Raw genomic sequence first — 19,028 nt, forward strand, 5'->3', positions numbered from 1 at the left:
TTTGATAATTTGATAAAATTAGACTTGAATGTACTATTGGAGAATTTGAATTTATTGTAGTGCGTGCTAGAGTCCTGGTGACCTCAGGTACCAGGCCATATACTTTATTTATTTATATGTAGGCACTTACTTGCAAGCCATTTCTATGATGTAAAGTTCTCTGCTCTAAGCATCATGACGCCCATGGTTTTCCTTCTTTTAAACAGGTTAGCATTCTAGCTTTTCAGTAAAACTCGATGTATTTTAACAGAGTCGTCCTACGTCAGTTTCTAAGCTCTCTGCAGCCTCAATAGAAAGATGTTAAACACTAGAACGCGTCATGTTTTGGTATTCAATAGTTGGTTGAGTAAACACAATCACGTTCACTGAACCACTAGGCAGGGTCATCCTCGCATTACTTATAGGCGAGTCAGCCTGCAGCCAAAATGGTTGTCTGCACACACGGCCACGTCAATACTGCCGTGCTTTCTCCAGCCTTGCGTGTTCCATTCCATGTGCCACGCCTCCTTTTCCGCGCATGCACCCTCTACTACCAAGGTCCAAGAGCAAGGACCGAAGAGGCTGCCGGGAGTGCACGGTCGACGTAGGACAGCTTGTGCTGACTGCCGCCTAACTCATCGGCGGACGGTCACTGGGGCGACAGCAATACGACCAAGTCACTCACGATGGTGCTGCTGACTATGATCGCCCGTGTAGCGGACGGGCTGCCGCTAGCAGCCTCGATGCAAGAGGATGAGCAGGTGATACCCCACTCTTTATCACACCACACAGTACATGTAAGAGGAAGCAGAGTGTCAGGTGGCCAACGTTCTTAAGCAAGCTCGCTGGTGCTGTCAGTAAACGCCTACCATTCCTAACAGCTCAGTATGTATATAGAATGCAGATCCATGTCAAGATCGTAGAGGGGTTGAGAGAGCACAGACTCCTGTCCAGGCTCACCAAAGCTTCAGATGGCACAGAATTATGCCGATGTCATGCAGAGTGTAAAAGAATCCAAAACCTCAGCGAAGCTGTGTAACCATGTTCGACTCGGCGTCGGCTCAACATCCTGTGATTCTGGGCAAATCACTTTAACTCCCCATGCATGCCCCAAAAATAACGTGTCCTTGTGTAATGTAACCGATGGTCTAGTTCGCGCTATATAAAACTACAACAACAACAAAACCTACGTATGATCACTCACATAGCACATTGTCAACAATGTTGAACTCTCTTTAAGATATCACAGGATGTCTGTGTGCAGAACCCTACGCGCGGGATAATACAGTCAGTAAGTCCAGCCCTGCTTTCTGATCAGTTAGGCTGCGGAGCCTTCCTCATGATAACACGAGGACCTGATAATAGAAAGCTCAACTCCGGTCACACACGCTTCCGGGTAAAACGAATACCTGCCCAGAGCCAAACGGGTTTAAGAAGGTACAGACCAGGGTCTGAGTCAAATAATTGTCGGAGATCGCAGAACCCTATCCATAGTAACGTAGCGTGTCAGAATAGAGTCGTACCCCGGTTTAGAGTATTGGAGTGCACAGAGTATAACTTAATTATTTATGAGTTTAAAAAGCGCACTGTCACCAACTGGACTCCAGGTGGTGGTCATAACAGCTGAGAAAGACAAAGAAAAGGAGATGTAGCAATATCCTTGGAAAAATACCTTTAGTAACCTAACTTCAGCAGTAGAACTTTGGTACACAAAGCACATTGGCTGATGCGGATCAAAGGTCTCTATTGGGGATGTATCTTCTTAGTCGCGTTTGCAGGGGAAGTGGACCCATCCAATTGCAACCTTTAAACACCATGCATATGGATTTAAACCAAATTCTTGGAATAAGTGGCAGCCAGTGCAGCTCCCTTAATACCAGAGCAAAAGGGGGAAGTATATTCCTTGGCTTCATGGACTTGTCCACAGCCTTTGATCTTGTTAATAGATCTAAGCTGTGGGCAATGCTCCTGAAGATGGGCCTCGATAGTTCCTTGGTACACTTTCTGGCGGAGCTCCATAAAGACCTGAGGGCCCGCATCAGAATGACCACTGACGGAAAGTGTACCGAGAGTTTTAGATCAAATAGAGGGGTCCGTCAGGGATGTATACTGGCGCCAATGTTGTTCACGCTATACGTGAACTCTTTGGAGGATGACCTAACGGCTGCCTCAAAGGATATCCCGAGCATGGGGGGTGCACCAATTCCGGTGCTCATCTATGCCGATGATGCGGTGCTAATAGCCAGGACCCCAGTTGCCCTGCAAAAGTTACTCGACTCCTTCGGCAACTTTATGTCCAGTCTTGACCTGGTGGTTAACAAGAACAAATCACACACTATGTCAGTAGGATGTGGTAAACTTAAAGAAAAAACCATTTTTTGCGATGGAGAGGTGATTACAAGTGTGAAAGTTTTTACATACTTGGGAGTGATTTTTTGACCAAAGGGGAACTTGGACACCGCAGTTAACATCTAAAGCAAATGCGGCGAGAAGCTCATATTCTGCAATCCTGGGGTTTACTAAGAGATTGGGGGGGAAACCAATCGAGGCTGTCCTGGCCGTTTACAAAGCCAAGACAGCCGCGATCGCTAGATACGGGGCTGCAGTCTGGGGTTATGTTAATTCTAAATGCATTCAGACAGAGGAAAACAAATTTCTTCGTTCTCTGTTGGGACTACCCCAGTCAACTGCCACTCACTCTTTACATCTTGAGCTGGGTTTGGGTTACATTCTAGATATAATCAATCTAGCTCCACTCTTGATGTGGATCAAGCTCTGGCTTAACCCGAACCTCAGCCTTAATCACAGGATAATCAAAGACTGTCTTATATTAGATCACAGGAGGGATATTCAGTGGCTGTCATATATTGAATCCATGGCCGCACATTTGGGACGCCCTGAAATCTTTAATAGTCCAGAATCCCTGTGCAAAGCTGATTTGCTGTGGGTGAAGACCAATTTCATCAGATTACGTATGGCCGAGCGTGAAGCGGATGAGTTATGTAAACCCTCTGTGAGGGCTCATGTATTGATAACCCCATCTTTTGAGTTGGCTCCTTATTTGTCTGTGGTCACTAATTCTTTTCATAGGTGGCTACTGTCCAAATTCCGTTTTAACCAAATTTATATGGTTCTGCGGGACGAGAAAGACTGGTGTAAGCTCGAGGAATCGTCCCCATGCAAATGCGATGGTTTCTCCACTCAGGATAATGCCCATTTTCTGTTCTTCTGTTCTTTTTATCACGAACCTCGTACCCGATATTTAAAATCAATTCTGAAGGAGTTGGGTTTTACGCAGTACAAGCCTGCGTTGTTATATTTACAGATGATGCATTCCCCTGTAATTATGTATTGCACTGCTAGCTTTTTGGCTGCATCTGTTAGATGTAAGAGATCAAGGTTAAGATTGGAATCACAGATGAGGACAGATACTTGAATTCATGTTTATTGTAGTGTTGAGTGCAAACTGTAATGAATTTTGTGTAAATAATGCCTTTTTAACTTGCTTTTAAAATCCACCTACTGTTTAATACTGTTTTAACCTGTTTTTTAAGATATATGAATGTATGATATTTGTTGTAGAATACTTTTATGATTTTAATTAATCGAATAAAGTGGACTTTGACTTGACTAGAGAGTCAAATGCTCTTCGAGGTAGAATTAAAACAATAAAAACAATTCTAACTCCTGTGATTATTAGAGTTAGAATTGTTTTTATTGCTTAAATCTGTGTTGTGCACCTGTGCGTTTATGCATACTGTTAACGTTCTTCTGTGAACTAGCATTGTGATGGTGGGTGTTAATCAGTGTGCACACAAATCCCTCAATTAATATTAAAGGGAATATGATAATGATGAGTTACTTAGGTTAAAGTGCTGTGATTAGGAAGGTTCCACTATCTCCCTTCTTTCAAGCTGTATAATTAAAACAAGTTTAGCGGCTGCCTTCTGGACCCTAGATTAATGATGTGTAAGATATTCTGGGGTATCTAGAAGAAGTGCAGTGCAATAATCCAAGCGACTGAGATTAACGCTGTGGACAACCATGGCTCTAGAGGAAGAGGGAAGTCCCGGCAGGATCTTCAGAGGAGCTTTCAGAAGCGTATAACAGGTTCCTGCTGTTTTAGTTACATGAATTTCCATACCACGTTTGTCATCAAAGTTGACTCGTAAGTTCTGAACCGAATTAAGAAGAAATATACTGAGCTTACCAGAGATCACAGGGTTAAAATAAGACTAAAGCGTGTGGCTATCAGTAAAGAGGAATCTAGTTAGGACTTTATGATTAACATAGTTCTGGCAGCAAATACAAGATGTTATTTAGGTCCTATTTTTTTTATAACAGTGAAGCATGGTGAGATGCGAGGCAGAACGTTGCTCATGGTATTTGCTAGGTGGATGGTCTGCTCACTGTGCTTTGGTGGCTTCTCTTTCTGGTATTTGGTTGTGTTCATAGCTTGGCCATTTGAACCAGTGTTCAAGAGCACGTGCTAGCTGATAAACGGAGAATTTCTCTTATATTGTCTTGGGTTGCAGCGCCTAGCAGTGTGATGGAGGAATGTAAGCGAGAAGTGTACAAATTAGAATTGTACTTGGCTAGCAATTTATAATTTACTCTGCACATCACGTGATATTTATTAGTTTGTTATGCTCTCATTTATATTGCATGCTGACTGCAGCCCTTGTGTCAACTACTCTGTAAAGATTTGTGAGACTGGGAATAGTATGATAGAGAGCGAGAGAGAGGAAAGGGGAAACAGGCAGCGATCTACTTGGATGGTCTGCATTTTAAGTTATCCAGTTTTTGTAGGGGTAACTAAAAGATTAAAACTTATTGGCCGCTTCGTAGATTGATCTAGCCAGAGTGCAGCAGGGCGCTGTGTACATGTGCACCAAAAAAAGATGGTAATCAAAAAAGGTCCTGTAATCCGTATCCCAGCATGCGCAGGTCAGAGATTCTGTGAAATGAGTAAAATAATGGCAAATAGGAACTAATGACATTTTGTGGTATACACAGTAGCCTTGTTGCTTTTCAAAGACATGTATACTGCTTACTGCTGTAACAATACACCTCATAAATAATTAGACTTGGTAGAGCAATTAGGTTGGTAACCTGAGCAGAAATAGCCCCAAAGTTCACTTACTTCTGCTAGTCCAAAGGAAGACAAAAGTTTCAGAAAGGGTTGGCACCTTCCCATGTTCTGGGGGCCCCACCAGTTGCAGCAGAGCACCAGTCAGGTGAGTCCTAGTTGGATCAAGTCTCTAACCCTAGATAGACTGGCACGCTGCACACGTGAAGGTGGGACATAAAGTGCTTGGTAAGTTGCTGCTCTGACAGACCATAAATAAATTGGTCTGTCCAGTGTTACCCTTCTCTCCTTCCCGTGCACTCGAAACTCTATGCTTTTTCTTATACCCAAAAGACCCTCTTTTTGGTGTACATCATCTTTCCTTTTTAGAATTTACTCCCAGACAACTTCCACTTTCCTTATAAGTAAGGAATATACATTTTAGTGTAAAATGAGGCAGGTGTATGGAATTCTGTAAAATATGTATTTGATGGTCTAGATGCTTCCGAAATCTTCTTGTCCTGTTAAAAAAAAAAAAATGACTGTCCCAATTGGTGACAGGCAGAGAGGGACAATTATGGCAGCCTTTACATTATGTAAAAGCCCTGACAATAGGGTATTTGATAATGGTCGACCTCATGTTAATTCAGGGTTTGATATAGCAGAGTTCTGATTTTGCCACCTTTCTCCAAATCTGCATAGGCCCTGAAAACGAGTTGAGTGGAGTGGAATTCCTGTATGGAATTTTGCTCTGCTCGATCATGGGAGGACCTGCACCATATTTTCCAGGGTGGGAACAAAAGACCTGTTTTACCCTCCGTAAAATCTGTCAGGTAAAATGACTTTGGGAACTGGTTGCATTGCAGCCTAGACCAGTTTTCCTGCCTCCTCCCTACCCTCTGACATGGCACATAGGAAGCTTGTAACGATCCCGCCTGCCAAACTAGACGTCTTCCCTACCCTCCTTTCTGTGAGACTTTGATGGTCTGCTTTGTTTTATCTGTGCCAACTATGACCCTGACATCCTGGCAATTACCGCCTGAACAAGTGGCTCTAAACTTCATAACGGATTATACTGTGCCAACTATTTGCATCAGTGAGCAAGATAAAGTCCTACTAAGTAAGTAACAATGTATATAGGATCTACCCACTTTGGCGTTTTGCAGCACTTGACCAGGATTGCCCTTTCAGATGATTAGAGGCAGCTGGTTCTCCCAAATGTCAGGATTCTCCCCACCCAGCTCACAGGAATACAACAATGCACAAATCTGTGTGGGGTGTTCCTCTGCTCCTTTTGTCTTCGCCAGACAGGCCTGGGCTTCCCAAAATCGAACTCAAGGCCCTCCATGTTATGCACCTTTGCAGGCACATTTGCACTTAGTGTACATTCACAGCACACTTATTGCCCAGCACTGTTAACTCTGTGCATTGTGCCATTACAGAAGCACATACAATCAGCACACACATTGAGTCTTTATGCACTGTTCTGTATTGTAGCTTTTCTGTATTGTACCAGGCTGTGCTATTTACAAAAACACACACACACCGCCAGCATATACACTCACAATGTGCGGGCTGCGCAGCACTTCACCTCACATGTATTGTACCTCATGCAAGCACAGATATACCCAGCACATGCTGCCATAGCACACACAATGCACAGCAGTACATCTCTCATCTGCACAGCACTACTCCATCCCTGTACTGTACCATACCATTCCCAGGCACACATACATCCAGCTCAGTCACTACTTCTGTGCTGTGCAGCACTCCATATCTATCTGATGTAGGACAAGGTTGAGTGAAGCACACAGCAGTGGAACGTTTAAAAGGGGGGTTGAGCTGGTAGGCCTCACTTCAGCAACACAGGGTAAAATGGGACCTGTTTACTAATACTGATAACTACACAATATACTACCATGACCGAGCTTGAGCTGTTGACGCTTGGTGAAGTTGTTACAAAAAGGGGAATAACCCAAATAAGCCACTGGGAAACTGGGTAAAAAACGGTACAGCTGAAAAGAGTGGTCTCAGTAGAACAACTTCTAAGAACACACAGTTAAGTACCAACAGGCATTAAATTACTTGCACTCAAAATTCCTGCTCAATATTATTTATTTGTATTGAACATCCGTAGATGTTGGCAAACCAGCAAATCATCTGGGAATTATGCAAAACCGATGTGCCCCACGAAAAGGAAGGAAGGGGGAGAAAGTTGTGGGCGTCAAGTGATGGTTAGGATTAGGGATCCAGATAACATAACAGTTGAGTACTCAGGGCAGGAGTACACATCTCTAACCATACAGAGGACTTTTCCATCTCTACATGCCCCATATATTTTGTCAGTGCTGTTGAGTCCTTGATATCAGGAACAAAGTTGAAACGTTGTCCAAAACACACAGACTAAATTGACTACACATGGCTAAAATCTACTCGCCATAGCTTTATATTACTAATGGACTCAAGATGTGTCTATTTTTGTATATGCACACTTTTTATGTGTGTGGTAACTTGTTTTCTTTTGTGTGAGCCCTCAGGACACAGAGCATACTTTAAATGTTCTTTCTTCTAAGCACACATTGTTTTTTATAATATGAATGTTCTTAGTTTTTTTGATGGATTTTGAAAAAGAAATGCATTCTGTAATGAACTCTGAACTAAGTGGGCTAGCTTACATTACAATGTTTACATTAATGGGCTCAGTAATTGATTTACTGTTTATTCAGTTATTTACTCCGTAATAATTGATTCCATGGTTAAACTATTATTCTTCAACTATAAATGTATACCCAGGTTCACTTTGGCATAATTGTTCAGTCTTTTGTACTCTATTGATGGTAAAACTGGGTTTGTGTGGGTAGTCCCCATTCAGTGGGGATACATTCATAATCGCACAGTAGTGGTGGCATGTGCCAAACCACCAAACCAGTACCATGGAACTTGTAATGCAGGCCATACAGGGACTGGAAGTAGGTGGGAAGTGGTCATTTCTCGGTTGGAAGGCCTTGCGAGTCTGTGCTCATTCAAAAACTTACATGTGAAAGAGTAGTCACTTCCTCCTCCTCTCCAATCTCTTTCCTAGTGGAAAAGTTTGGAAGTTGACTCCTGACAAAAGCAGGAGTAAAACTTTGATCATGATGGGAAAGTGGGGTGGAGGTAAAGTGAATTTGCAATTTTTCAGCAGATTTTTGCATTACCAAATATACGTGTGTTTTTTGCTGTTAGGAAAATGAGTGTAACAAACAGCGAAACATTCATGACAAGAAAGTCTAAATAAAGTATCAAACAGAGTGTAACAAACTTTCCAAGGGTTAACAGAAGTTCTCTGAGTGGTGTATTGGGTAACCCTCAGACAGAATTACCCAAAACACCATACAGAGCTCATTATGTTTAACGATCACTACTCATGTTTATGTAACAAAGTTCAGACCGGCCACTAGATGAGGCAGACCCTTCGCCGTTTTAGAGGCAAGAGCTTGGAACCAGGTTCTGCGTTTTTTTGAGATTAGAAGTAAATGATCTGGTTTTCAAGAAGCTGTTAAAAGCATGTCTGTTCTCTTCCATGTATTTAAAAAAATGTATATATATATATGTTTTATTGTTCTCTTCATTACAGCACAATAATGCTGAAAATTGCACACGCTGTTGTCACTCAAGCTCCTCATCACTCCAATCCTGACGTTCTTTGTTCTCCCTCGTCTAACACAATCCAGCCCACATTGTAGGGCTTCCATACTCCTTCCCTTAGAAAGTTTAGTGCAGTGTCTCCTCCCCCAGCTGGGCCTTTAAGTTGGGGCCTCATTAGCTTCAGGGTCAGCAAAGTCATTCGTCAATCCATGGCAGGTTCTTCATCTCCCTCGAACTTTCTCAAACTTTCAGGGGCATCTTCAGCTTTTGTACCTCACGCTCTCCACTTCCATGCATCAATTATTTGTTTTCGGTCCAGGGAAGACATGGCTTGGTAGTTCGGGCTGGACTGTTCCCATGAGACACAAGGTCAGACTGATTTGCATATGGCCATGTCTGAACTGAGGTGGCGGATTGAGCTAAAGAATGATGATGGATTAAACCCAGATCAGTTGACTGGGGGTGAGTGCTTGCAATGTTCAACACTCTGTCCATCATTCCCTTTGGTTTTGCCTAGTAAATTAATAAATTTGATTAAAACTGGGACATTCAGCAGTTAAGACGGACATTTTTAAGCATGTCGCATAAAGGTCAGACTTCTAAATTATTTGTGCACAGTTCAGCAATATTAGGTTCACTTTTAGTTACAGGAAACTTGCTTCTTCATAGTTCTATGGCCTACACATAGCACTGACTGCCTATTGCTCTTTGTACATTTTAAATGTGTATCATTTCAGCTGTAATTTAAAAAACTAAAATATTAATCTTTGGACATTTTAACTGTTAATCTAAAATAATTTTTATTTTAATTAGTCGATCTATTCAGTAGTCTAGCTTGAAAAGTTACTTATTCGAGGGGTATCAGCGCTGATTTCTAGTAGATGTTTTCCCGGGTTCCCACATCTGACTCACATTTTCCCCGGAGTTTTCCTAGGTTATCTGGGGTGTTAAGGATAGTGCAGTATAGTTGTGACACCCCTTGTGGGTAAGCATGCTCCACAAGACCCAGCTCTCAAGTGGGCTATGATCCAGTAGTTCGGTACCCAGGACATTCTCTGTCTTCAGGGTATGGGCTGGTTTCAGACACTTGAACTGTGGGAAAGAGTCCTGGGTAAATTCCTGTTGCAGATACTCAAATGACTCAAGTTCCCCCCACTAGTACATTTCCTATTGTTTCTATTTCGATTTGTTCGGTGGAAATCAACAAGCCTTACCACTTCGGCGATCAGTTATCATTTACATCGAGGGATGGCCAGGGTACATCTCCCCTTCCAATCCAGGGACCTGGTTGTCTCGTCCCAAGCTTTTTGGGTGGTCTAGGTTGGTTCAGTTAAGGTGTTAACGTTCATGTGTCCCGTAGATGTAATCGCTCTCATAGACACTGTCTCCATCCTATATGCTGCTTCGTTGTACTAGCTATACCACCAGTCATTGAAGGCTTGCAGCTGCACCGCCCTATGGTACGCCCTCATGTCGGGTAGTGCTAGGCCTCCATATTAAGATGACCTGTATAGTGTCCACTGAGCTATTCTCGGGGTGCCCTCATTCCGTAGTAGGGTTGGTGGCTTTTTGTCCAACCTAGCAATATTTTTCAGGGATGCAAACCAGGGTGATTTGCAGCACATAGTTACTTAGGTACGATGATCATTTTATAAAGGGCCAATTCTGCCTAATATTTGTAAGGGAAGTTTAAGCCATCTCTCAGAGTTCATGTGGAATTCTCCCAGGACTCTCTCGAAGATGAGTTCTAGGAAATGCTCTGCATTTGGTGTGATGTTGATACTCAAAAACAGTCTTGGTCAGGCTGCTGTCGCCTGTCACATTGTGCAGCCCCCCCAGGCTCCCAGCTGGCAGGTGATGGACTTCTCTCAATCTATGTGGTACCCAGAGTAAGTCTCTAAAACCGGGAACACCTATAGTTCCATTGCGATTGACACCTCTGTGTCTGCCACATATATCAGTAAATTATTAGCACGCAACAGTTTTTTTTCCAGGGTGTCAATTTTGCAGGGGAAGTTCATTATGTATGGCCTACATCTTACCCAGCAAGCTAGTTTTTCAATCACAATGCCAACAGGAAGGGTGACCGTGAACACCCCTGCCTCGTACCTCTCCTGAGCGCAAACATCTCTGAAATCACTCCGCTAACCCGCACTGCTGCGGGGCACGTTCTTTATAGAGTGAGGTCACCCATGGGCAAAACTTTGGCCCGAAGCCTAAACACTTCAGGGACTCAAGCAAGTGCTACCAGTGTGTGGAATCAAATTCTTTTTTACCATCCATTGACAATGCTTTGGGTTCTCTGTCTATCTTAATCTTGTCCAGCCAAAGATGTAGCCATCTAAGACTTAAGCGTGTTTCCCGTCTTGGCATAAAACCCATCTCATGTGGGTGGATCAAGTCCGATATCACTCCCACCAAACAAGTTGCCAGAATCCTGGCCATGATTTTACTGTTGGAGTTCAGTAACAAAATCGGTCTGTATAAGGAACACAAATAGGAGTGACTATGAATGAATGAATGAAGCCAGATTTATATAGCGCTACTTAGCCCAATGGGCGTCAAGGCGCTGACTACTATAATTGTGTGATTAAGATTTGACATCAAGGTTTCTTCGTCTATCGCTGTACCAAATAAGTTGAGCAGCTGGGGGTTGAGAAGGCAGACTTAGCACTTATAAAGCTCCACTGGGGGGGGCCATTGGCCCTAGACGTCTTCCCAGATTGGATCGCCTGCACAACTTCCCAATTGCCTCCTCTATTAATTTTCCTTACAGTATCTCTTGACTGGCTGCGTCAAGATGAGGGCTGGCATCTTCCCCCAGGAAGGCCAGGAATTCTTGGTCTGTACAGTTTCTACCGGGAGCATAATGTTTTTGGTAGTGCCCTGCAAATGCCTGGGCTATATCTGTATTAGTATGAGCAACATCTCCCCTCTTGTCCCCTCCCATCAGTGTGCACTACCACCACCCACGTCGCTTCCTCCTCTTGCCTCCCCAGCATACCAGGAGGGCTGGTGAGCTGCCTGGGTCACATGGTTGTGATACTGCTGTCTTATCGCCTGTAGACGTAAATAGGTTGCCTTTTTACCTGACTCTACCCAGGTCCGTTCCAGTGGTAGGAGATGGCTCTCCAGCTGATGGGTCCTTTCCTCCCTGTGTTTCTTTGTTAGGGCAATAATGGTCTAGGTTTTGTCCCCAAGTATCGCTTTATAAGCCCCCCTCCCTCCCAAAGGGTGACTGGGGAAGCCACGACCCCTCATACTCCTTGAATTATAACTGGATGTCTATCCACAGAGATTCCGCTGTGTCTACGTCATTTAAGGACAAGCTTCAAGTTGCCAGATATGTGCCTAGCGATGGAGTAGGTAACCCAGTTTGACCAATAGCAGCGAGTGATCCGTTATTCCCTGTGCCAGGTATCTCATAACTCTTCACAACAACATCACAAACTAAAATGATGGGCGGAGTGTTGAAACTTTTCAAACACTCACCCTAGTCACAAAGCTGTGTTTAATTCATTGTTATTTTGCTGCCCACATCACCCCAGTTTGGACCCAGGCATATGAAAATGAGTCTTCACTCTGCTCCCCTTGGGAACAGTCCAGCCCGAACTGCCAAGCCAAGTCATTCCTGGACTAGAAACAAGCATCCTGGGTATCATCCCTCATCAGTCAGGCTAGCTTGAATCTGGTGGTGCATAGAGCAAGGGACTCATGTCCGGGCATAACCTTTTTTTAAAATTTTATTTTGTTGACAGTACAAAAAGAAAGCACACATTGCAAAATACATAATAATCAGAGACACCCGGGCATACCCGTAGCCACTTAGGGTGAACATAGCATCATCACAAAGTAAAGTGATAAAGGACGGAGTGTTTAAAGTTTTCAAGCACTTCACCCTGGTCACAGATCTGGGTTTAATTCATTGTTATATTGCTGGTCGTCTCCCCAGTTTGGCCCATGTAGCATGTTGGCTGGTATGTGCCTCCCCATGGGTTCGGCCACTCAGTTTGACCAACAGCAGTGAGTGATTGGATATTCCCTGGGCAAGGTATCTCACAACTCTTACCTAGGTCAGTTCTCTCAAAGGGAGAACCACGTAGTTCAGTTGTGTCCGTGTCTCTTGGGCGTCAGAAAGGAACATGTATTGTCTATCTCCTGGGTGGTGGTGTCTCCAAACATCACCTAGGCCCAGAGCTTGGGAGTGACACGCTAGCTCTCTAGGTGTTCTTTTGAGAGTCTGTCTGGGCAAAAGCATATTAAGGTCCCCATCCAGTACCTCCTTCAAGTCCCCATCCAATGGGTGAAAGTCGCTGGGTGCGTCTAAGAGAATAGGGCCTCCAACACTCTCTGGAGTCTTAGAGAGGAATTTGCATTTGTGAGTCTCCCCTCACTGCCACTGCCACATTACACCCTCTCGGATCTTCCCGTTGTTTTTTTCACCTGAAAGGAGGGGGGGGGGTGATGGGGGGAGTCTTTTTGGCTAGGTCTGCTACTCCCCAGGAAACTCTCGTAAACCCTGCATGGCCAGCCAGACCTCGTTATAGGCAACAGCTTGTTCTTCCCAGTAAATGCGTTTCCTGCAGAAGCAACAGGACAAGATCAAGTCTTTAAATATATTGTGTGACCACTCCCCTCTTAATTTTACTCCCTAATCCATTAACGTTGCACAAAAGGACGCATCACCGTATTGTGTCCCATTTCCGATTGTCTGTTCCCTCCTTGCCCCTGTTAGCGTCCGATGATGCGCTTAAGGGTCCCTTCCTTGCATCTACCATGATGGGTGCATTAGACTGTTTTGCTTACTGTGCCAAACTATACATTTATTTAACAACCCCACCTGAACTCCCTCCCATATTTCCCTGATATGAATGTTTAACTACCCATTTCCCCAACACTGGAAATGTCTGTTGCCCACCCCACGTTTATTCAACTGATATCTTCCCTCCAAAACCACACACGACTAAACGTATACGTGAAATAAAGGACCTCCATTACAGGATAACTGGTCAGCCTCTTGACAAGTTACTTAAGATATTGTAGGGTAACCCGGCAAACCCGGGGCTGGGGATTCCCACCTTCTTGAAGTACAGCTGTCCGGGTGGAAAGTCCTGAGGGGTCAGCTGAGTGCTCATCCCGGCAAGTAGAAGGGTCTGCACAGATCGCCCACCTCCATCAATCCCATTTAGGTCCGCCTCAGGCCCAGGTGAGATTGAGCACCGAAGAGACTAAGCCCTGTGCTTGGTTGATCTTCCTCCCAGCTAGTTTCACTTTTGAACAGGGAGATCCTCTCGATTTTCTGGGCTCGGCGGATCCCCCTCCCCAGAGGTCTCTCTCTTCCGTTGCCCACTTACAAACCTGCTCAGATGCCTCAAAGAAGTGAGTTTTAAATATCGCTTTCAGTTCAGTTGGGAACATTTGCATAGACTGGAGATTGAGGGCTCAGAGCTTTTGCTTAATTTAATTGAAGTATCGCCTGTGCTGCTAAACAGCCCTTGTGTAGTCGGGGAAAGATCATGATGCATTCCATGCGTCATGAAATCAAGAGGCTTGATCCATCCGTTAGCCTGATAGGATCGCACTCGGGCAATCTGAGGGCGTCCTGGGAAGATGGGGGAGAGCTCCAGGCCAGTGATCTGTGGACATTCTCCACCACAAACCTCTGTGACAACTTGTACCCAGGATTTCAACCACTGTTCCTGAAACTTCTCAGCGTCCGAGGACTCCACACCCACCGGATTCCTACAAACCTCAAGTAATTCCTATCGGAATAGTTTTCAGCCTCTTCGGCACCAGGGCTGCCATGAAGTAGAGTAGTTTAGAGACCTGTTTTTTTAAGTGTGTCCACCTAGTCTTCTACTGATGAAACACAATGTTTGGCTTCCGTGACTTGACTAGCAACATTTCTAAGGGCCTGGCATAAGAGTGATGCATCAATTGCCGATGATTTGTGAGTCCGCTGTGGGGCTTGGAGGGCTGGGCTTTGTCCTGCACCAATGGTGGACGTGTATTGATTCATCTTAGCTTGCATTTACGCAGGCAGTGGTGGCTTGTTCCTTCCCAATGTTTCCAGATCCCAGCAATCTCAGTGGTCAGTTAAGTGTATCCGGGTGTATCCTGGCTCGCTTACCGCTGGGGGCAGCACAGGCAGCCAGGCCCTCTGTCGAGCTTGCATATGGGGGGTGAGCTAGTCAGGCCTGCCTCCAGCAGAGGTGGGCACCCGCTTGGCGTCCCGGCTGTGAGCCTGCTGCGATCCTGCATGGATAGTTTTCTCCACCGTATGATCTTCTTTCCAAGCATTACGCATATCTGCATTGGATATCCCTATTATGCTAACGTAATCCCATTACAAACCCAGGAAAACAAATTCTTAAAAAGGGTGTAGGCAGTCGCACCATATATTATCGATTTTTTTTTTTTTTTTTTTTTTTTTTTTTTTTTTTTTTTTTTTTTAAGCACAGCAGCACTTACTTTTTGGCATGGAATCTGGACGAAAGACGAGACTAAGGTTACTAAGGACATAATTATGGATTGCCTTGCCCTTGACCATAGTAGAAATACCCCCGGGTTAGAATATATTTATAATCTTTTAAAAGATTGAAGCGTGGACCCTGATTTTCATGGGCCACTGTCCATTCAGGATTATAGTAAAAGAGGCTTAAAGACAAGGCTAGTTACCACTAGGGAACGTGCAGGAGTTGAAGAAGCTAGTTTAAAACAGAGTGTCAAATCTTACTGTGAATGTCCAATATTGACGGGCATTCAACCATACCCTATTTCGGTAAGAAACACCCAGCATAGCTTATATCTAACCAGGCTAAGCTTGGGCTCCTTACACTATTTAATAGCTTTCCCTTGTTCGGGAAAGTAGAGTCATAACCTTCCAAACCGTCCTTGTGACGGTAAGTCCCCTCAGTCCACGCTGCACTTAATACTTTTTTGACGTTTTAATCGGTACATTCGGAAATTTGTCTTAAAACCACTGTTTTTAGGTAATAAGCTATATTAATTATAAACAGGCTTTTAATTATATCTGTATTTTGGAAAACGATAAAATTAGGAATGCAGTCATTGTTTTTATGCACATGGCAATCAGGAGAAGAAAGGATAACTTTCATTTATAAGCCCTAACGTATGAAAAATATGACACTTGAAGGATTATTAATTCTCATCCTGATATTAGCCATTTCTTTGCACTCTACGCACCTTATGAAAAAGCACCTTTGTTTGTATAATCCAATGAAGAAGAAAAATGCAACATGCACTGACCCCAGACCCTGAGTCTTAGTTTTTATAAATGTAGTTTTTTAATAGGGAAATTGTTTTTTTAATATTCGTATGGATTAAAATGTTTCTGTATGCTAATTTGGTGAATGTTTTTATTTCTTTATTTAGTAATGATTAAATGTCCTTGTATTAATACTAGTTTCTCTGTTATGATATAGAAATGGTGATCGATTCAGGAGTAGTAACTTGCAATGAAATTGTAGATGGAATGTCTGTACGCAAGAAAAATCGTTTGCGTACACTGTTAATGATTCCTAGGAATGTTAATTTTTTGATTAGAATAATTTTATGGTTTTATACTATGCACCGAATAAAGCTTAATTGACTTGACTTGATTTGAAACCAATAATCAACACTACATTTCCCATCAAATTGAGATAAGAAAAAAACAATCCAGTCTACCAATCAGAGCATCAGTAGTCCTTCAACAGTATCTATCGCACCTCGTTCTTTCTGCGAATACAGCAAATGCTCTTCATAATTAGTCTTGTTTATTCATGTCCATTCCTATGAACAGAAACCTCACACGTGAGACATAGGAAACATTCCAATAACGCCTACATATCAATTTTACAGTAGCAAGGTACTGTTAACAGTAAGACAAGCTTAAATGTCTTATACAGAGAAAGCAGTACTGATCACCAACACCTTATATTGACAGGCAATTAATAAGGTAAGTGATATATTTTCGCCAACAGTGAAACTCTCAGATCATAGAAAAGCCAACACTCTAGGATGGGAAAACTGAAATATGGTCTATCGGGTGGGCTAATCCTTACTCCACCTCCTTAATAGAATTGAAACGTTCCTTTACGATAGCTAGGAAATTTTTCATTCTAGATCGGGATCGGAGGCGAGGATTAGGCTAGTTTAAAGCTTCTCCCCCACCAGATGCCAAATGTGTAATTGGCTTAAAGTGAAACCGCTTAAACGTAGAATCAGAGGACCAGTCCGCTGTGTTGAGGATGTCCTCCAAACGCGTCCCTACAGAAAATTCCTTAAAAGCCATAGCCCCTCTCACAGAGTAAGCCCCAAATTTAGAAATGTCACTCCCGCTTCCTACAAAATCCACCTTATCCATCTGGCAATAGTAGGGGAGGACAACACTTTGTGAGTTTTTGTAAGTGCAATAAACTTTTTGCTCACCCAGAGGGCGGTTTTATTCAGTCACATTTTCATACATTTTTAGTGCCCTTACTGCGCACAATTTAGAAACATTAGGAAAAGCATGATACAACACAATTCTCAGATTACACTTTGTTTGTCTGCATATGTGAAGAGTGACCCCTTCGGGAGTAAATACTCTACCTGTAAGATTCAGCATCCTCACATCTGACATTTTCCGGCAGGGAATAAGGCAGTGCAGCATAGCCAGCATCGCTTACATCTGTTTCCTTAAAAAGGTATTTTTTGGCTGGCCAGGACTTGAACAAGTGAAGAACTATGTTTACACCCCACAATTGGGAATACGCAGTTCTGGGGGAACAGACAGCCGAGTGCCCCTGATGAGTTTACAGACAAGTTGATGCTCCCCAATCGAATATCCATCCACAAAACCATGTTTGGCGGAGATTGCAGAGCGAAAAGTATTGATTAATCCGGTACACCAAACATTCAGTTGCAATATCTGCCAGGAAATTTAAGACACACACAACTTCTGCCCCCATGGGATCAAGCTGCCATTGATGACACTAACAAGTCCACCTGAACCAGGCGGAATGGTATCGTTTATGTGAGCCGTCCGCCCAGGCTTTGGTCAGTAGTGCTGCAGCCTGAGATGAAATGCTCGGTGTGAGAAGTTGGCCTGGTATATGATGCTCACTAGTTCTAGTGATCACCTTGTACCATGCCAAGCAACCCTTATGATGATTGGTTGTAAGTCAACCTTATAGACCAGCTATCCTAGAGGTAGCGTGGACAAAGCAGTCTTAGGCTAAACTCAGTAAGGCATGTGAAGCAAGCTGTTTTACCATACACAATCCCCTTGAATACCAAATGAAAGGACACCACACAGATATATATTGAAAATATATATATTTTTATTTACTACAAATATCCCCTATACTCTTTATGAGCACAGAAGCATAAGCGTTAAAACAAAACACAGTTTAAATATACAAAAGTTGCACAATATGGATGAGCCCTAGGGGCCACCTAAACCATATACTAAAATAGTGGTATAAGAACCACTAATCGGAAAGGAAGTAGGCCTAGGGCCTTGGGAATTGCTGGAGCTGATCGGGACTAGCAGTGACTAAGTCGGGAAAGGCCCGCGGGACTCTGGTGCAGCGCTTAAAGTGCACGCATACACCAATGCAATGTCAATGGTGCGTAAAAGTTACAAAGTTAGTGTTTAAGGAACCTTCCGAGTGACCTAGAAGGATGAAACTTTAGACACATATACTAGAGGTGTGTACCAGTGTGGGAACACCGGCGTTGCTGAGTTACCTCACCCACAGGAAGCGGGTGCACATGTGCGAAGTAGTGTCGGGTTTCGTCACGCAGTTCGATGGTGCCTGAAGATGAAGACTGTGCAGGCGGGTCGATGAGGAGAGTTCCGGTGGATCCAAGGGTGGATCTGAAGTGGTGAAGACCTGAAAGCAGAGGGGACAATGTTTAAAGTCACTAGCCAGTGACTACCGTGGAACCAGGATGGAACCAGGCAATGTCGGGTGCAAACAGGCGATGAGGTGTAGCTTGTCTCCTCAGCCACGTGGACACGAAGAGGTCGAGGACGTCCATGAGTCGATCACGAGCTGTCCCACGAAGGCTCTAGCTGATGGCGGTGTCGGCAACTTGATTAGAGCAAACAGGCCTTGGCTAATGCAAGCCATGCAGGAAGTGGAAAAAGCTTATCACTCGGACCAGCAAGGTCAGAGCGGGTGCTCCTTTTTACAGGAGCGAGGGCAAGTCTGGAGCAATCAGACCCGCGGTGTAAATTGTAGGTTTCGTCGCCAAGATGGCCGCTGACCACGTGGCAAGTGGCCGGGATGGCGCGTCGAGTCGCACCATGCAAAAGGGCCCCACTCAGATCGTGGAGATGCTGGGGGGCTGATCTTCGGTGCAA

At 43.9% G+C, this 19,028-nt stretch overlaps 1 protein-coding gene across 2 annotated transcripts in view; it reads left to right on the plus strand.

The window, feature by feature from the left end:
* The first annotated feature begins 503 nt into the window (after positions 1-503).
* The window catches only part of SEC22B (SEC22 homolog B, vesicle trafficking protein), a 158,944-nt gene continuing 140,419 nt past the window's right edge, over positions 504-19,028 (plus strand). Inside the window, exon 1 of one of the 2 annotated variants that reach the window (XM_086964448.1) lies at positions 504-740. In XM_086964448.1, the coding sequence (XP_086820574.1) occupies positions 666-740 (75 nt within the window). In that variant the 5' untranslated portion in view covers positions 504-665. The remainder of the gene's footprint in view (positions 741-19,028) is intronic. The other variant, XM_086964449.1, reaches the window with a different exon arrangement.

This window comes from Lissotriton vulgaris, chromosome 1_1 (genome assembly GCF_964263255.1).
Source record: "Lissotriton vulgaris chromosome 1_1, aLisVul1.2, whole genome shotgun sequence".
Lineage (NCBI taxonomy): Eukaryota > Metazoa > Chordata > Amphibia > Caudata > Salamandridae > Lissotriton > Lissotriton vulgaris.